The 19,255-nt window shown below is 36.1% G+C and overlaps 3 protein-coding genes across 10 annotated transcripts in view; 2 read left to right on the plus strand and 1 right to left on the minus strand.

Moving 5' to 3' along the window:
- Nucleotides 1–1,632, plus strand: part of DBT (dihydrolipoamide branched chain transacylase E2) — a 14,035-nt gene extending 12,403 nt beyond the window's left edge. For all 4 annotated transcript variants that reach the window (XM_074597032.1, XM_074597031.1, XM_074597030.1 and 1 more), the window contains one exon: nucleotides 1–1,632. In XM_074597032.1, coding sequence (XP_074453133.1) covers nucleotides 1–168 — 168 coding nt within the window. In that variant the 3' untranslated portion in view covers nucleotides 169–1,632.
- LRRC39 (leucine rich repeat containing 39) lies at nucleotides 1,617–13,542 on the plus strand. Of its 4 annotated transcripts, none has more exons than XM_074597043.1 (11): nucleotides 1,617–1,772; nucleotides 2,439–2,625; nucleotides 3,178–3,223; nucleotides 5,449–5,610; nucleotides 6,540–6,645; nucleotides 7,716–7,872; nucleotides 8,414–8,550; nucleotides 9,872–10,017; nucleotides 10,394–10,546; nucleotides 11,622–11,761; nucleotides 12,794–13,542. In XM_074597043.1, the coding sequence occupies exons 4-11, from the start codon at nucleotides 5,486–5,488 to the stop codon at nucleotides 12,847–12,849; spliced, it is 1,020 nt and encodes a 339-aa protein (XP_074453144.1). In that variant the 5' UTR covers nucleotides 1,617–1,772; nucleotides 2,439–2,625; nucleotides 3,178–3,223; nucleotides 5,449–5,485; the 3' UTR covers nucleotides 12,850–13,542. The 4 variants fall into 4 exon arrangements, with proteins under 4 accessions (XP_074453144.1, XP_074453146.1, XP_074453143.1 ...); XM_074597045.1 differs by having other exon boundaries at nucleotides 1,688–1,772; nucleotides 2,527–2,625; nucleotides 5,410–5,610; XM_074597042.1 differs by lacking the exons at nucleotides 1,617–1,772; nucleotides 2,439–2,625 and having other exon boundaries at nucleotides 3,082–3,223.
- TRMT13 (tRNA methyltransferase 13) lies at nucleotides 12,917–19,255 on the minus strand. Of its 2 annotated transcripts, XR_012588630.1 has the most exons (12): nucleotides 19,050–19,255; nucleotides 18,585–18,631; nucleotides 18,430–18,496; nucleotides 17,943–18,005; nucleotides 17,741–17,810; nucleotides 17,202–17,314; nucleotides 16,078–16,245; nucleotides 15,718–15,790; nucleotides 14,917–14,991; nucleotides 13,911–14,054; nucleotides 13,640–13,785; nucleotides 12,917–13,320 (listed from the first exon to the last, which is right to left on the minus strand). XR_012588630.1 is itself a non-coding variant. In XM_074597036.1 (11 exons), exons 1-11 carry the CDS (start codon nucleotides 19,236–19,238, stop codon nucleotides 13,125–13,127), a joined length of 1,476 nt encoding a protein of 491 aa, XP_074453137.1. In that variant the 5' UTR covers nucleotides 19,239–19,255; the 3' UTR covers nucleotides 12,917–13,124. The 2 variants fall into 2 exon arrangements, 1 of the variants encoding a protein (XP_074453137.1); XM_074597036.1 differs by having other exon boundaries at nucleotides 13,640–14,054.

Below are 19,255 nucleotides of genomic sequence, written 5' to 3' on the forward strand. Positions count from 1 at the left end.
GTTCTCCCTCGGTTTAATGGAAAAGGTGAAGTATTTAAAGCACAGATAATGAATGTGAGTTGGTCAGCTGATCACCGCATCATTGATGGAGCTACGATGGCCCGGTTTTCTAACTTATGGAAATCTTACTTGGAGAACCCTGCTTCGATGCTGCTAGACCTTAAATAAAGGAAACCATGGCTAGAATATGCCTTTAAACTTTGTGGATTAGGTTGAACAATTATAAAAGCTAGCTCTGCTAGCACGTGCCCTTTGCTACTCACATTATATAATAGTTTTATGTGGTTAAAAGTTCTCAACAGCTGTCGTCGGTCTATCAATTATTTGTTACTACTTTTAATTACTAGTGCTGTAACTACTTCTACAGCAGACTGTCAGACTTAATAGGTCATGGCACGACTTCTGAATGTGGTGATGGAATGTCTTTATTTTGCCTTTTATAATACATACGGTTGTGAGGCTGGTGTCACTGAATGACACTGGTCTACATCTGCAGTATTTATAATCTGATTAACCTGTTCTTTCTTGTTGGACATGTAAATTTATTTTAACAACTAATATCCAAATTCCCAAAAGAAGTTATGCAAAAGTTATATACAAATAAAATTCCTTTTATGCTTCTGCTGTAAGATGTCCAGAGAGCTTTTTGTTGTTTAACTGAGTAAATCTCTCAAGTCTTTTGCTAGTCCATGTTTTCCTATCAACAAGTGCTTACTGATAACATTAATTGATAACTATCAGGGCCTTAACACTCTAAAATACCCTGTACTTTTATAGGCTGGAAGTAGTTGCAGTCCTTAAATACTTTCCAGTTATTTTTGTTTCTTATAGAAAGCATCTATCTGTTAAAAATAAAAATAAAATAAAAAAAAAAGAAAGGAGGATCTCATTTGTTATTCCGTTATTAGGTAAGACTGACAGTAAGCAGAACATTCTCTAAAAGCTTGCATTGCATTATTGATGTTCAGATACTAGAATTTGACAGATTAATCAGATACAACAAAGAACTAACACTAAAAAGTTACTATATGAGATAAGGACTTTTTAAACTTGGATATGAGGCACATAATTAATAGGTTCAAGTTAATGCGTTCAGAAGAGATGAGAGTTATGTGGCTTTGAGGTAAACTAAACAGATGCTGAAGATCGCACTGGTTATTTAACAGGAGATACGAAGAAAACCGTTGGATATAAATACTTTCTAGAAACATAAGTTGCAAATAGACAAAAGAAAAGACAGTTACATAGCCTTAAAAATTAATTAGTGAGACATAAAATGGACATTTTCTCCTTTCTTTAGATATATCAAAAACTGCCCCTACAGAAGCATTCTCCAAAATTGTAGACCAAAGTTGTCTATTACATTTAGGTGTGAAGATGCAAGACACAAGCTACCAGAGGTAGAATCTCTGCTATCTTTGATGCTGAGACTAAGCAAGAGGAAAGCTGGTAATATAGGGGAGGGAGCATACGTGTAAGGTGCTATTTATATTTATGTTGTGGTATAAGGGTCTTTTATATGTAAATCATTTCTTGCAAGGCTTGACTAATATATTGTGCTTATCACCTATTCCATTTTTCAGATTTATTTATTCCTAATAAAAAAAATAAAGCCACAAAGAATTATAGTAATACTGGTTTTATTTGTGAATTTTATGCAGGCGATCCTGTACAGGTGACTAACTTCTCTTTCTTCTTAAAGAACGTATTGCACTCAAGGCTACCAAAAGAACACAGCCTAATGGTTGCTTTCCTCCAAGTATATTGTTGTGGTAAGGGCTTAGTTTGAAAAGTATATTTTTTAATACGATGACCATGGAGAAAATAAATTGAGAAAATATAAGTGTATGATAGAAAGCATTAAATTGATTTTGAAATATTTGAGACAGAATGGTTTTGCTCACCCAAGGAGCCTGAAGTTTCTTTGTTTCTCAAAGCTCCAGTAAAGGGGAAGGCTGAGGTTTATTTGGTTTGGTTTGGTTTTTTTTTTTCCCTAGCTCTAATTAGCTGTCTCTTTTAAGGAGGAGGAAATTAAGTAGTTAAGTTTTTAGTTATGACTTTTTTAGATCAAGAAAAAGCATTGATGAAAAAAACACTGTGGGGATTGAATCTATACCAAAACTGACAGAAGAAATTCCCGCACCAACAACCTGTTGGATCATTTTCGCGTTTGCATAGCTTTTATTTAAACCAAACCAAAACAAAAAAGGCTTAGAAGATTGAAAGCTAAAGCAGTTAGTGTCTTTTTTAAATAGGTCTTGGTGTTCAGGTATTTAGTTGGTCGTGGACAGGAGAGGGTTTTTTTTTGGTTGTAGAGTTCTATGTGGTAATGCTAGAATCTAAGGCTAATAATGAGGAATTTTTTTTTTCTACTGAAAGAGCATTATAACAAAATTAATGATATTTTTAAAATGTTATCTTCATATTTTATACTCCAGTGCGAGAATTGGTTAGAATTATCCAGTTTTATGGCTTCTGCCTCAAATAGTGACCTGTGATTATTGCTCTCTCTCCATTTGGCTGAAGAGAAAGATTCTGACAGAGGTGTTCTCATTTATCTTCTCCACGGGCTCTCTGAAGAACCAGAATGTTAAAAATATTTCGCGACTGGAAGCATGAAAAGGGGTGAGTAATAACCCCTCTGCACATTCTGATAAAGATTACTTTTCTGTCTGGACTTTGATAATTTGCACTAAAATTCTTCAACAAGAGAATTCTTAAGCATGGGCAAAAGTAATGAGTAAAATACTTTGTGATGTAATACTTTTTCTAGACTAATTAGTCAATGTTGCTGTTTAATAGCACCTTGTAGCTCAGTTATCTTCCAGAGAAACATTACTGGAGTAAAGCAAGTAATTGTCATTTTGAGTTTAAAACTAGCTTATTTTTTATTGTGAAGCATAACAAGTACTCCTTTGTTCTTTTTGTTCACAATTTTAACTTTTGTTAATGTGAGTCCAGGATTTTATGGGAGTCCAGTCACATTCAGCAAACTGGTAAGACATTAAGAGTGGTGAATGCTTGGGGGTTTTGCAGAAGTGCCTCATGTGATACCTTCTATTCTCAGCATAGGTTAAAATTAGAACTAGACTGACATTGCATTGGAGCTTGAGTGAGAGTTCTAAATGGGTTTGGTAGTACAGACAGGATTTGTAATTTATCTCTGCTCTTGCCCAGAAAGCAACGAGTCACAGAAAATCCTTGAAAACGCCAAATAGTTGAGGTAAGTTGCTGTTAAACTCTTTTAGATGCTTGCAGGGGAAGTTGTTGGGAGATCTGATTACTTGGGAGTAAATTTGCAGTTGTTCTACAGCCACACTTGGGAATTCCTTTCTGAACCATTGGCTGTGATGGCATGATTATTATGGTGGTTATTTTCCTGACAAATAATAAGATCTAAGAAGTTTTTGATGGTAGTCCCTTTATTATATAATTAAATCTCCTTGAAAACAAAGTCATATACTTACGCCTTCTTTCATATTTCATGGTTCTAAAGCAATATTTATTGAATAATACGCTTTGCACAGCAAAAGAGAGTTGCCTAGTGTAAGCTTTACTAAAAATAAGTATTGTTTCAATGATGTAGTCTGATACTGGGTTTAGTAGTACAAATATTAACAAATGTCTCTTTTCTGCACAATTTGTATAAAAAGATATCAAGTTTTTTACCTAAAAAGGCTTATAGTTCAAAAAATGTCCCAAAACAACAAGAAATTATACATCAGGTAAATCACTTAATCTCAGTAGAAGTTTAATCCTGAAAGGTAAGGCAACTTCAACTGTAACCACTAATTAGAGGAAAAATCCTCATACGATATTTTAGTCATTACTGTTGCATATTGGGATGAAGAATAGGAAAGGTAATCACTCTGAGAACTACTGAAAGAGAAGTTAATCCTTCAAACTAGGAAATGTGATCATGTTTATGTGGGGGAGGGAAAGTGGATACAATCCTCTCTTTACAGGAAAAAATTCAATCCCTCTTTAGGAACCCAAATGCCAGACTGCATTGTGCCCCACTGGTTGCTATTTGTCACCTGTCAAATCCTGCCATTTTTCTTAACAAACAGAGAACATTTAAGAATCTTTAATATTAATGTATTGGACCAGATTCTTTATTCAGGCATTATAATTTGATTTTTATGCTGTCTTTAAAACAGGAAGCAATCCCGACAATTTACGTTTCTTGGTATTTGCCTATACATTTTTAATTAAGTGATTTCAGTATAATCAGGCTTTAAAAATAACTATGTTAGCAAGGGACATGATAAACATAAAATAGAATGATTGACAGTTTGAATAAAAAAAATTTCACTAAGCAATTGTGGCTTATCCATGCCACATAAAATGATAATGGAATAAATACAATAAAAAAGATTGCTCTGAAGGACAGACCTGCAACAATTATTGTAGGGAAATACATGTACGAAAAGACCTGAAATTCCACTTTTGTTGTTAGCTACCTGCTTGTTTGGAAGAAAGTTGTCCTCACTTTTTTAATTTGAATGGATGTGTAAGATGTTTTTCTTATTTGTACCTGCAAGTATTAGTAAAATGTTTGAAAGGGAGCACTCAGATCATCACTGTTCAGAGTACACTGCTGTTGGCATGAAGTTTAGCCCTCCAAGCTTATTTGAATATCAATGTCTTGGCTCCAGTTTATTTCCAAAAAAGTCCTTCCCCAAATGACTACTATAACAGTAACAAGAATGCTTTTTAGAGGGATGCACTGATTAGGATGACCGAGTATCCTACTTTGCTGCTCTTCAGGAAAATATGTATTAATTATCTCACTAAGCTAGATGACTGCAAAACTTTAGGCTGATTTTTTTTTTTTTTTAAATGTGGATCCTGACACTCAGCAGGGCTACAAGAAGATTCAGAGAGAGATCTGAAGAATTTAAAAAGCCTTTTCTTAAATTTGCTAATTATAAAATATATTATAATGAGTTAAACTATGAAGAAAATTAATGCAAGTAAAGTATACTAATTTATTTCCAGCAACGCTTCAGTTTCTCAAAAGTGCAAAACTCCTTTAGTTACAAGTATTTATGGCAGGTAGCTGCCGGGATGCAGCTACTGGGATTTAACTGCCTTACATTGCAGCTAACAGCTTAATTTCTTCCTGGGAAGGGAATGAATGCTCATATCTGCATTTAATAATTATGGTCAGGACCCAGCCTACCATTGGAAGGAACTGAGAGAAGCAGTTGTTCACTGACTAAGAATGCAGAGAGATTGCAAGAATACCATTTCTTATTATAAGAAAACTAGTTGCAATTATCTATTTTTATAAAGAGAAAGCAGTTGGTAAAATTCTGTCAGTTCTATACATTAAATAAATTTAATAATATAATCAAGTGGGTACTGCAGCATTTTAGTTTTCATGTCACTGTCCCCATCTGGTAGCTGATACACGCGCTGATGCACTGACCCTGGAATTCACAGGCAGATTCCTGTGACTGAACCTGAACATGTGAGGATCATGACTGAAACTGCCGTTTGCGTTGGAACGTTCACTGCTGTGAAGACACTTTGGGAAGTGAGAATACACAAGATAAACGAAGAATTACAGAAAGAAAAGGAATTCAGACAGAGGTCTGCAGGAAGGTAGGTAAAGTGTAGATCTCTCAGTATGTGAAAAGCTGGACGACACGTTATACTTCAGATGACTACAATTGGTCTTTTCAAACTCATCCAGAGTCTAACTCTTTAGTCGCTACTCCAGCAGAATTACCACCGGTTGGAATCTAGCAATATGGTCAGGTCAAACCAAGAATTCTGTTTTGTGTTAAAAATATCAGCCTACATACTAAATCCCCTAAATTCAGATATTAAAATCCTATGGGTATAGATAGTGTGGATATCCTAACCTGTGGAGATTCAATTTGTTATGCTTTCTTCTCAGTGGAGGTGTTAACCAGGTCACTCGGTCTTCTGTCTGGCCAGCAATTTAATGAAATGTGAAGAAATTTAGCATTCTATTTTTGTAACTCTTCCTAATTTGTCAGATTGGTTTGAAATGGAATAACAAATTAAAAAGTTACTAATGGAAAATACAAGCGGAAAGAAAAAGAATTAGCCTAATTTTCATAATTCTTCTTTAAGTCCCTTTGGAAATCAAGCTAAAAGAATCCCTAGCTGATTTACCTTGTTTGATTGCATTTACATTTGGTGGAACTGAAGGCTTCCTTTTTAGGAGACTGCTTCAAAATTAATGGCTTTGGAACTTAATTCCACATGACTTTATATTCTGTTGCCCTGCTGCAGCATGATGAAAGTGAATGAAGTTATGTTGTCCTTCTGACTGTAAATTTGCAGAACTAGAATAGTTCTGCAATAAAATAGAATTCCTGTAAATTACTTCAGCCAAACATTGCTTTATGTTCCTGTTTTCCCTCAAATTGATAGTATATTTAGCATCCAGAGATAATAAATGTTGTTTGACATCCAAAAAGTCTCTTTATTCCAGAAAATTGAATGGATGGTAATTATTGCCTGTATTCATTGTTGCACCACTGATCTTCTTTCCCTTGTAGGCTACTACTAGTCTGGGAGGAGAGAGCTGCTCTAGCAAAGCTCAAAGAAAAAGTTATTCACAAAGATGGAAGAGCAATTCTGAGGATAGAGGAAGAAGAATGGAAGGTAGTGTTGATAGGAATGAATGTTGTTTGGGTTGAATGACTGATGCATCAGGAAACTACTATTTACAACTTTAGTCTCACAATTTTACTGTTTTTAATCTATGAAGTGCTTTGCTAACAATGAATTGAGACTGTTGTGAGGGTGTAAAAGCAAGCTGGTTTTCTTTTTTAGTACTGAATATGAAGCATTACTTTGCAAAAATACAGCTCAAAAGGCTTTTCTGCATTAGAAATTATTTACACTGCAAATTATGAGTTTAATTACATAAATTCTCATTTAACATTATCATACCGGAACTGTTGAAATGTGTCAAGGTGTTTAGGTGCATGAAAATATTTCTTACTGTTATTTACTTTCTAAGAGTGAAAATGAACCAGTAGATTCCCCGAATACTATTATTTTTTGTTTCTAATGCATGGGGGGAATTGGCTAAGTGTAGACTCAAAGGCAGAGTGGAAGCTAACAGTCTGTTCTGAGCCACACAGAAATGCAGGTGCCAGTCCCTATAAAGTGTTGAGAATTAGACCGTGTTGTGGGGAGTGAGAGAGTGACACCCACACTCAGCAATACTCTGGTGGTCCATAGGCCAGCGTTTGTTCAGAACTCATAGCATACGGACATTCTCATTTTTAATATCCCTCAGCTCTTCTGCTCTCAGCTGCTCGCTGTTTTTCTTAACAAGAAATACAATTTAGACCACCATTTAAATGCAAAAAGCTATTTAGAGCAGTTTCATCTTCAGTTATATTGGCTTTCTTTTTTTAAACAAACAAACAAACAAAGAAAAGCAAGCCTGAGGCTTTTCAAGCAATGACAGTAGTGCAGGTATCTAAATACTGGGAGCAAAAAGCGGGCAGGTTAAATCTGTGGTCAGAATGACCCACATCCATCATGTTCATATTGGGATGTTACAGTATAGCTAGAGGAGGAGAGATTTCTTTTTTTTCCTCCTTTTTTTTTTTTTTTTTTAATCACAAGACTGTTACTGTTTTAAATAAAACTTCTACCTAAGCCTGTATTCTTGTTGTATACTAAGCTGAATTTCTTCTGGTTCATATTTCTTGTCTTAGACGCTGCCTTCGTGCTTATTGAAACTAATCCATCTCCAGGAATGGCAGCTTCATAGAACTAGTTTGCAGAAAATTCCTCAGTTCGTTGGAAGATTTCGCAATCTTGTTGTTCTGGATCTATCCCGGAACTCAATCGAAAGTGTACCTAAAGAAATTGGTGAGCTGTGCTTTCTTTTATTTTAAGCTTTTATTTTATTTTTCGAAGAAAATTAATCGTACATAAACATGCCATTTTTGTGTACTTTGCCTGTCTATCAATCCTATTGGGTAGTTAGAATTAAATCTGACAGTGAGATAAAGATCTTAAAACCATGGATTCCTTCTAAATTAAAAAAGATGGCTGGATGGAGGAGACATAACTTTGTGAAAGGTCACCACAAGAAAAAAAACTTGTAAGCACAGCAGATACTAGACATCAGAATATAGCTAGAAAAGTGATATTGAAAACCAGGCTTCATGTTCTGAGTCTACAGCATGAGTAGCCCATGTTCATAAGTGGTTTTTGAGGCTTTTTTGTAGCACTCAACTAGAGTTCTGTACTAAAGAGTCCTATGTCTTACTATTTGTATTTCAGTGAATATGTTTATTTTTAAGTGAGAACCTAGCGCACTTACTTGTATAACAGTATAAGGATAACACAAAACAAGTAATGTTGTATTTCAGATAAAATAAACATTTCTCATTTGTGGTCTCTGCAGGTCAGCTGACTAGCCTCCAAGAGCTGCTTCTCAGTTACAATAGAATAAAATCTGTTCCTAAGGAAATAAGTAATTGTGTCAGTCTGGAAAGATTGGAACTGGCTGTGAACAGGAGTATCAGTGATCTTCCTCCTCAGGTTCTGATAGACTGTTGTGGTTTTTGTTGAGTTTTGTTTAATGCATATTTTGAATTTATCCAAAACCAATTATCATTAAACATTGCACTCCATGTTTTCAGATTTGCTTTGATATTCTGATTTCACAACTACTCCACAGAAACACGTATGTGAACAATACTGATATGATCAGTCAAACTGAAGCCACATGAGGACAGACAGATGTATACCTGCATAGTTGAAGGACCCAATCTTTGTCCAGATAAATGACTTGGTAGTGCATGTAGGACAGTGATATACTTGATGTTCATTTGTTTAGATCTTCTCTGATTTACCCCACTGAGGATCTGATGCCTTAGCACAGAGAAGTTCCCTTTTATGGATGAGAATACAAATTCATACCATATGCCAGGACACAACTGCAAGCATCTTTACCAGAGCTGCTAGCTATGAAAAGGGTTTGCAATAGTTGACAGCAATCAGTGCCTTGCAAAATTGAGTGAGTCCAAACGGTAATACCTAACAATAAATCGTCAAATGAAAATACACACTATCAATCAGAATCCAGAATTTACAAATCTATGTGAATACTGGTTACGTGGTGTAGTGTAGAGCGATAGCTTTTAAATTAACAGCTCATAGTAAATACATAGTTGTGTCCTATTGAGACTACAATGATCCGTGAAGCTTTGGTTATACGTACTTGAGTGGCCTTCAGTGTTTAGACAGTTGGACCAGATTTGCAATAAAACATCTTTGCATCACTTGAATGTTGTAAAATCACTTGAAGACATGATTCACCAAAGGACTTAGGTGTTGCAGTACTGAATGATGCTGTGTAATTGTTAGAATGTCTTGCCAATAATAATGGACTTTACAACAAGGAAGGTGTGCAGGTTCGCTCTAAAATACAGTCCATGCAATTTGATCCACAAAAATCTAAATATTTGACTAACGAAAAATGGCATATTGCATGGAGTATGAAATACTAAGGACAATGGTATCTTTAAAATTCTTCCTCTTCTCAAGGCTTGAGGTATATCTGTGTTGCAGCCATGGCGTTCAGCTTCTCAGCAGTTAGGGCACTCACTACCACTCACTACAAGAACTTTATCTGCCATAAAGTTCTTCATGTGGCAGTTTCAAACCTACCTACCTTACAGGCAAGAATGGTAATTTTTAGGTAGTATCAGCTAATGTAATGTAACTCAGAAACTATTCTGTTTACTAACTCCAAAATGTGTTATAATATTTTTAATTTTTTTTTTTAGTCAACATTATTATAGCACTGCTGTAATGGAACAGCAATACAATCTTGCATTAAATCTCCCTTTCTTTTCAGCTCAGTGATTTAAAGAAGCTTTCACACATAGATTTGTGCATGAATCAGTTTACTACTATCCCTTCAGCTCTTCTCAACATGCCAAATCTAGAATGGTTAGACATGGGGGGAAATAAACTCCAGGAGCTTCCTGATGCAATTGACAGGTAAATAAAGCTCAAAGCTCACATCTTACCCTCAGTTCCATTGCATTGAAATTCTAATTATTAAATCCTACTTCAAAAGATTATTTTAATGTTAACCTCACTGCAAACTTAAGATTTATCAGCCCTGATATGTTATTTTGGATGAGCTGGAATAATCCATTCAATAAACAATAAATTCAGTATCAACTACCCAGTAAATATTCTTGCCAATGACATTTTTGACCAGAGGTTAGGTAATTATCTTTGATACTGGGTTTCCTTTGAGAATTGTTGTATTCTTTATGTGGCTGTAAAAATGAATCAATTACTTTATATTAATGATTTATAAGATCGATCTTCTAAATCTTGATTGATTGCACAAATACCTCTTTTACAGAATGGAACATCTCCACACTTTATGGCTCCAAAGGAATGAGATAAATTCTTTACCAGAAACCATTGGAAATATGAAAAATCTTAGTACTCTTGTTCTCAGCAACAACAAACTTAAGGATATTCCAGCTTGTATGAAGGACATGACGAATCTGAGGTAAGGAAAAGTAACAGAAATATAAACAAAAATACCAGAAGACAAGTTTTAAAGCCTCCCTTAAGTGGTGTATCATGGAGTGATAGTAAGGAAGTGGAAAAGAAAAGGCATGTCCACAGTTGTACAGATGGACACAATACCATATAATTACATAGCATAATTACACAGATTCACAACAGTTGAGGATCTGGTCAAGAAAGCTTTGTGTAGCACAACTCATTTAAAGAAGTAAGCTACGATAGTTACAGTCCCAAATGAAAAAGGAGACTGTAATACATTTTCTCATTTCTGAAAGGTCCAAATTCCCAGTTCTAATTGACATTTTATATCACTCTCTAAAGCCAAGAGCTAGGAGGAAAAATGTGACAAGCATAAAAATGGCAAAAAGTAGAACTTCGGCACTGAGAAGTCAAGCATTCAGAATTAAATTATGTATAAGAATATGGATGAAACTCTCCTGTACTTGCTTGAAAAAGGAAATGAACATAACATTTTAATTGGTAGAATTGGAATTATTATTTTGTATACTGTGATAGAAACTTTCCTGTTGTTTTACATTTTCATTTGAATTACTGGATACTGGCCATTTTAGAGAAAGAATGCTAGTCTAAATAAATCATATCTAACCCAGTAAAACAATTTTTGTTTTCAGATGTTTTAGAAGCAGCAGCATGTCTATAAACATATATATATACAAGTATAGGCCCAGGCATGGATCAAGGACAGAGGGAGAAAGGGCTGGCTCTTGCCTTGCAAAGGTGGGAGGATGCAAGCATTTGCACTCTTGTTCTCATCCACTCATCTGTTTGTGGAAGCTCAGTAAGGATGCCAATTAGGTGAAAACCTGAAGACAAAGTGAGGAGTGCTGCAATGTTTTCTCCCACCACGATCAGCTACTGTTGTTATAAGGCCTCATCTTAGCTTAGTTTACTTAATATTACTAATATAGTGGTGAGTTCAGTACAAGAAAAGACTTATTTTATTTTGCTCAAAATACTGTTTGAGGACTTTTAACTCGGTTGTTCTCTCTGGACAAAACCTATTGCAAGAGTAACCTTTTCTGGTGAACCATCAGATTTGTCAACTTCAGAGACAACCCACTGGAGTTAGAGGTAACACTTCCTCCATGTGAGAATACAGAAGAGGAGGAGCAACAGGAAATGTTCGGCATTGAATTCATGCACATGTATATCCAAGAGTCACTCAAGAAAACAGGTATGGCTTTTTTATTAATTCTAATCTCTCTGGAATACAGTGAGGAAGGGAAGGATAAACTGGATAAAAGAAAGCTAGGATGCATATACAAATGAAACATGAATGATTTTCTTAATAAATGAGTAACACTTTCCAAAAATCTGTAAACAGATTTTTAGTGAGGCCAGGGGCGCTTTTTTCAGGAGTTGGCACAGCAAGTCTTCACATGAACAGCCGTATGTTCTAGTAGGAACATATTGGAACCATGGAACATTGGAGTAAATGTGCCTGAGTTACCTACAGTCTGGATAACTGGAAGTTGATGACTGTCTCTTGTATTTGCAATTTAATCAGTTTACGTAGTGTGGGTCTTCCAGCCCTGTTTGCCTCATGAAGCTCAGCTTTCCCTATTTCTGGATGTTGTCCAGATGGAGACTACCAAATACAGATGTAAGGGACAGAGGCCTACATTCCCAACATACAGTATTTCTTAGCAATGAAGTATCAACAACTGTTAAACAGAAGTTTCTCACAACTTGCTTTCCCTTACAGAAAATCCAATCATAACAAAACACCCCTACAACTTCATCCCATTTCGAAATCACTATGACCAAAAAAATGCCATTACTAGTCTCAAAGGTAACAGCTTAAAGGTTGCAGTAGAACACCAAAATGAGCACTTCTGAACAGATGTGCAGGTGGCAGCTGTTACTTGCAGAGAGAACTTCATTGCAGATATAAAACGTTCTCTCTGATCTTTGTTCTGCTTCTAGTGAAGGCTTAAATAACAAATGACTGAAATGCTCTTGATTTAGAATGCCAAGCCAGTTTTTTCTTACCGGTATTTCATGAATGAATAATCAAATTAGCAAAAATATATCAAGATGACAATTTACAAATAAGTTTTCTTCCTTAAACAGATTCCCCTAGCAGCACAGGCTGATGAAAGTACCTAGGCCTACTTAAATTTAAGAGGAAATACAAAGCTATCCTGAACTTCAAAGTTAAAATGAAGTACGTTAACTTCTCTTATTTTAACCTATTGTCTTTCAGGAAATCTGGAAAGTTGTGCTTCTGATCCTTCTCCTATCATAAATGATAATGAATAAAGAATGTAACTGTGAATGGAAGAAAATATCAAGTATACTTCTTCTTAGTAAAGAGGCGTACAACAGGTTTCAAATATTCTTAGGCATTTTATTTTTCCACTTATAAGAACTGTTTTGCATATTTGTCATTCCCAGTGAAACTGGGAAATATAAGACCTTTTCCTGGGTATAGGAAAGACTAAAACAGTTTTTTGTAAGCAATGAATTAGCTTTTTAAAAAAGATCAGATAAGTTTTATAGGGTTTTTTCCCTATCAATTCCAAATCTATCTTCTGTCACATAGTTGGCTCTGGTATCAAAGATGGACTTGGGACAGCTGTCAACAGGACATTCTCCAAGGACACAGCAGACTCTGTATAATACTGTAGTGCTGCCTTGTAGCCTCGTTGTTGTAAATATTCAATCCGTCCATGATCAATCAGCCGTTTACAGAGGCAACCTATCTCCTTTCGTTCTTCAACAGTAAGTATCCTAGTTTTATAAAAAGGAGGAAAAGAATGAACATGTGTCAGAAGAATAGTTTTGTTAACATTAGTAGTTAAGCTTAGAAGTAGTATTGACATCAATTTATGTTCATTTTAATTCAGGCAAGCATGGCTGTTTAAATATTTTAAAACATATGTCCACAAAAATTGTATTTTTAAAGTAGAACATTTCTATAAATTTAGTAATTAAAATGTTTCTGTAAAATGAGTCATTTTGAGGACCTGAAACAATTTCATGTACCACTATACATAACTGCTTTTCTGCAGGAGTCCATTTGCTAGGAAAAAAAAATATAATTACATACCCTTGTAAAATATCAGAACCACCTTCTGTCTTGCTGAATGTTTGCTCATGTTCTTCTGTGTCGTTAGTTTCATCTTCACTTTCTTGACTTGTAGAGGCTCTGGTTGTGGTTTCTCGCATGCCACAAGTGGCCCAACTACTCATTCTCTGAAAATAATGAAATTCTAATGGTCCAAGTCCTACTGATTTAAAGAATTCTCTGCCTACATAATGTGTCCAGTCACACTTGTGATGGCAACACAGTGCAATAACAATTCCAGCTACAGGCTTACAGTCATCTTTATTGCATTCATTATCAGCAGAATTGCTAGAAGCCACCTCTGTCTTATCAGTCCTAAAGCGTTTTGTTGCAGGCTCTTCACTTTCTCCGTCACAGCAAGCTGTATAACTTTCAACCAAGCATCTCAAAGCAAGATCTGGGAAAAAACAGATATACACCCCTCAAAAAATAGTGATGAACACCACACCATTATTTATACAGGCTCTATCATGGTCGAGAATGCACTTCCCATAAAGGAGAATAAACGTATACATTACAAACTAAGCCAAAAAGCAGTTTTAAGGATAACTAAAAATTACAAGCATGCTTTGAAAACATGAAAACCCTAAATTCTAAATGAATATTATGAATATTTATCCTCTTGAATATTTGTTCTACATAAGTGAATGTGAAATACTTTGGTTAACAAACTGGCATATTGTAAGAGGATCTCCTCCCTATAAAACATGCTCTAGAAGTTTGACATTTAGTACACAGTCTATTGAATAGATATATGTACTACTTAAACACTTAACTGCATCATCTTTTGTAACAGTAACTATATAGGTGTCACATTTGAGATGTCTTTCTCTACTTAGTAGACATATAACATTAAAAAAAGTGTTTAGTTAATTTAAAATGGCCAGGACAGAAACACATTCTTCTCACTTAAAAAGAAAAAATATTTCGGAGTAGAGGCAAAGGTGTCAAGAAAAAAAAAAAAAGAAGAGATACTTTCAACAGTTTGCAAATACATGACCCATGCCACCACGCACTATTCTTTGTTCTACTCTATAAAAAAACAGAAAGGTTTTACTTCTGTCTAATGTAGCCTTGCATCTATTATTCATTTACTATTTCACTGAAGTCAACAGATATTTAGAATATAACGGCGACATTCACCAACAAAGGGTCAGAGGGCAAGAAAAGCTTAAAAGGACAGTTTGGAAGATCAGTCCATTCAGATCGTAAGATTTAGTATCCTAACTTTCTGCAGTTAACACGAATACGATTCATACCTGTTGCAGCTCCACACAAATGCTTCCCAATTCCTACCACTGGTAGTTTTTTCTTCTCCAAAATAGGTACTTTCTCTGAAAGGAAAAGGTTAAAAAAAACCCCAAAAAACAAAACACACCACACACACACACAATCCATAACAACCCCAGAACCTCTATTATTATAGTTGGGGCAATATTTTTTCTGGATAATACAATTTCAGCACACTTAAAAAATGAAATACATGTTTACCACTGCTGAAACTACAGTGGTCTGTACATACAGTTATAAGCTATTAAAAGGAAAATTTCTTTTTCTAAAACAAATGAAGAGAATCAGATGCTGTGGCTGAGAAGCATATTTAACCATTTCAGCCTTTCTACACCGCCTATGAAATGTAAATATGACATTAATGCATCTCCTGATGAGAGCTGTTCTCACAAATTCTATAGAATTGATATGATTGATACCAATGATATGCATGACTTACTTTATTCTGCACACCTAAAACAAACAATGCAAAGGCGTTTAATCCTGCAGATTCTAAAAAACCTTCAAAAGTTTTTTCTTTTGGTATTTCTCACCCATAATGATGTCCTGTAGGTGTATAAAAAGCAGAAAATTTTAAATCTCCATTTAATGTATGTATGCCTGTGTATACGTACATACACACTGTATTAACATGTCCAAACAACCACTGAGAAATATCTTCAAAACCAAGTCCATTTAAGCATGCTACATACAAATTGACTTGAACTCCAGTATTCAAAATCTAAAATTAAGCCTTTATTTCAGAATTATGCAAGCCAAGAAGAACTTACTTAAACATAAGTGTTGAATATCAACTTGAAGCCTTTCAAATATAGAATCTCTTCTTTTATGTTTTCCATCCACCTGTGTAAACAGAACATTAAGTAAGGCTGGCCACTAATAATTTTGTTCCAGGTATTAATGTCGGACTTTTTTTCCCTGTCAAGCCAACATTTGCACATTTCCAACATTATACACCAGGATTTTTTTTCTAATAAATTTGCTATTGGTGAAGTATGGAATCACACTTCCAAAACTTTTAAAATTTGAAGGCTTTATGTTATTTTTGAAGATAAAAAGCAAATACTAACAGCTTCAGTGACAACAGTTTAAAAATTATACTCTGATAACAAGACAATATTGTCTCTTACCTTGAATCTTGTAGTTGCCCTTTCCACAAGCAAAAACTGAACGTTTTCAACGTTCTGTAAGGCAACATCAACCCAATGAGACAGCTTTCCTCGCCCAGCTCCAAATTCAACAAAACATCTTCCTGGACCAAGTAAATGTAATTTTTCCATGTTACCTAAAATTGAAGCCTACAAACATAGATTACTTATTTACAAACCAAGCAAATGTATATACCATGTACTGTAATACCTGACAGAAAAATGATTACTTCACCAAACTGCAGAAGACTTTTTCAAGTCTCCCCTTCCATGAGGGATTAGGGAAAAAATCTTGTGTGTACAGAGGAAAGGGATTATAAATTCTGTCTGGTCAGCATCACCCTGCCTTTCTTCCACTGCTCACACAACTCCACCCAGAAGTTTTTTAAATGGAGTTCTGTGATCAGATACACATTATATTATTTTTTCTCTGATGATTCTCGAAGTAGTCATCCAAAATATGGGTACTGTATTGGATTTTCTGTGAGGCATCAGTGCCTGCAGAGCCCTCTCTCTCTGCTGGATTTAGGCATTTTATAATACACAGGGAAGGAAAGTAGAGCACAGAAAGAACATACAGGAAACAAACATTTCTCACTTTTAAATTTTTCTTCCCAAAACTTTCTATTTTACTACAATATGCAATCCATCTCCCTTAAAATTCTTGCTGTTCAATATACTTTAAAAATGTAGAAGGTAAACTCAGTTTTTACACATCTGTTACACAACCAGGAAATCTAGGATCAGCTCTCACAGAAAAAGTAAAAAAAATTCCTTTTACTTCTAGCAAATACAATATTTTACCTTTTGTAGCTCAGATTTATTACGAGTTAATATAAAATAAGAAAAGTAAAATTGAGACGAACACTGCACAATTTGTAATTTTATTCCAATATCCTAATAAAATTTTCTTACTAACAGTTAACAAAGCAGCCATTCAAAGGTTATATATATGCTATTATTTGAAGCGCATAGAGTTACAGAGCATATCAGATTTCCTCTACATGAAGCAACTAGCATTATGCATGCACAGTCATCAAATTTACAGCAGCAGAATTCCACATGTTTAGAAACATCTATCACTATTAGTAAAGCAGTGACCATACCTGTTGTTTCAAGTGCTTGAAAGCAGATTCCCCGTTCTTTGGGTCACTTAAGGCTTCTTGTAAAGCCTGGTGGGACAGTATTTGTTCCTTAAGGCGAAGCTCTAGGCCTGCACCTAAATGCAAAACTCTTAGGTATAGGTTTCCAGTTTCCAAGTTTCTGTTTTTGTAACACACACATTACAATATTCAGACATGAGTTCAATTTGTAGCACTAACAAAATAGTCTGTTGGGAGCATAAATCTATCATTCTATAACACAGCTCTATTGTTATCTCTAGGGATACTTGAGTGGGAAACAGAAAACACAAGAGGAAGGGAAAGTAGCTATATGAACAAAAGATCAGTATTTTATCATTCTCCCTATCTAGTTTATTATTTTGAATAAAATTTAGTTATTGGAGTATTGCCAACATCTTGATGATAATTATGTCAGATGCGTTTAGTCTCACACTTTCACAGATATCTGACAACAAAAATAACAATGACTTTTTAAGTAATTCAATTTAAAACATCTTATTTTCAGTATTAAGTAAGCTCACCATTACTTGCTTTTTTCAACTTGGTAATTAAATTCTCCAGCCCTTCTTTGGATAGAGAAGAGATAGGTACCTTTTAAATAAGGGAAAAAAAAACACCACTCACAAATACAAGAACTTTTTATTTTTGCTAGTTCTTTAGTCATATGCTAAATTGCAACATGTTATGTAGGGACTGAGCTTCAGAAGAAATAAATGTACTCACTTGTCTTTCTGGTATTTCTGCCCCATCTTTTAAACCTGCATTAATATCTTGAACAAAGTAGACCTTTAAAAACCAAAAGAAAAGAAATTTGAATTCGTTGCTAGCTTGGCTGAAGCCGGCAGCTGTCAGACTGCCAGACGCCTACAGCCTCCCTGTTAGCTTTGCTTTCGAGGACAACCTCTCACCAAGCCTCTAAATGAACAGCATGGTGAGACTGTTCTTGGAGGACGCTCTTGAGAAAAATGTATTCGGCCTTTTCATTTGTAACTAAGAGCTGAAAAGCTGAACTACAGTGAGAGGGGGCATGGAAGACGGAGAGACATTTCAGCAAGTACTTTTTCAGCTTCCACACCATCCTTAGTGGTGCTGGCCAGGACTGCTGTCCCCAGGTCACAGCTGCCCCCAGCACGATCAGTTCTCTGCCGACCTGTGATGTTTAGGGTCTTAGATCTGAGTGAAAGTAGTGATGAATTTACGCTGCACTTACTGGCTTTGGCTTCTCTCTTGAATTACATTTTTTTAAATGCTTTTGTAGTTGGTCTTCGTATACAGTGCTAAAATCCAAATGGAAATAAAAGTAAGTAACAGCACTTATCATGTGAGCTCTGGCAAAAAATAGGAAAAGCATTTACATATACTTACTGTTTTGGATCAAGAGGGCATGGAATTCTTTTTCTGTCATTTTCTCCCTAATTATAAAAGAAAAGTTTTAGACAACACTTTAGCATGCATTCAGTGTTCCTGTTTTAGAAAAGCTGCTGAGGGACATCTGAGTTTCATAAAACATCTATTCTGAGATAGGTGGGTTAACCGGAATGGAGAGACTGAGACAGGAATTTAATACTTTAACGGACCCTAAAAGAATAAACCCGTAATGCAATGGCAGCGTTCCTGCTGGGCTGAACCGGCGGCCTCAGCACACCCAGGGCCCAGAGGCGGGCGCAGGCGCTGCCTGCCCTGCCCGTGCTGGGGGCCAGCCCAGGCGGACAGGCGCCGCCAGGCCCCCGGGGTGTCCCCCCCAGGGGTGCCGCCGGGGCTGCCCGTCCCCAGGAGCCCATCCTCCCTAGCCTCCGGGAGGCCTGCTGCCCCGCCCGGCCAGGCCGGTACCTCGTGCTGCCCGTGCTCTCCGCAAAAGCGCCGCCCAGGACCCGGGGTCATCTTGCAGAAGCGCTTCTTTCTCTCTACGAAGTAGGCACATCGCCCCGGTACCGGGGAGCCACGGCCCGGTTCCAGCTGCGGCTCCGGCGCCGCCATTTCCGTCCCAGCAGCCCCTGCGGTCGCCGCCTGCGGCTCCATCTTGAGGCTCCTCCTCC

Source organism: Larus michahellis, chromosome 8 (assembly GCF_964199755.1).
Source record: "Larus michahellis chromosome 8, bLarMic1.1, whole genome shotgun sequence".
In the NCBI taxonomy this organism is placed as follows: Eukaryota; Metazoa; Chordata; class Aves; order Charadriiformes; family Laridae; genus Larus; species Larus michahellis.

What these genes read in the sequence shown, in the direction of transcription:
- LRRC39 (XM_074597043.1), top strand. Translation starts at nt 5,486, where the DNA reads ATGACTGAAACTGCCGTTTGCGTTGGAACGTTCACTGCTGTGAAGACA. An exon ending in TAGAGGAAGAAGAATGGAAG is followed by an intron (nt 6,646 to 7,715) that starts GTAGTGTTGATA and finishes TTCTTGTCTTAG; the next exon opens with ACGCTGCCTTCGTGCTTATT. An exon ending in AAGGACATGACGAATCTGAG is followed by an intron (nt 10,547 to 11,621) that starts GTAAGGAAAAGT and finishes GTGAACCATCAG; the next exon opens with ATTTGTCAACTTCAGAGACA.
- TRMT13 (XM_074597036.1), bottom strand. Translation starts at nt 19,238, where the DNA reads ATGGAGCCGCAGGCGGCGACCGCAGGGGCTGCTGGGACGGAAATGGCG. An exon ending in GAGAGCACGGGCAGCACGAG is followed by an intron (nt 18,632 to 19,049) that starts GTACCGGCCTGG and finishes TTTTATAATTAG; the next exon opens with GGAGAAAATGACAGAAAAAG. An exon ending in TATTCAACACTTATGTTTAA is followed by an intron (nt 14,992 to 15,717) that starts GTAAGTTCTTCT and finishes TTTTCCTTTCAG; the next exon opens with AGAAAGTACCTATTTTGGAG.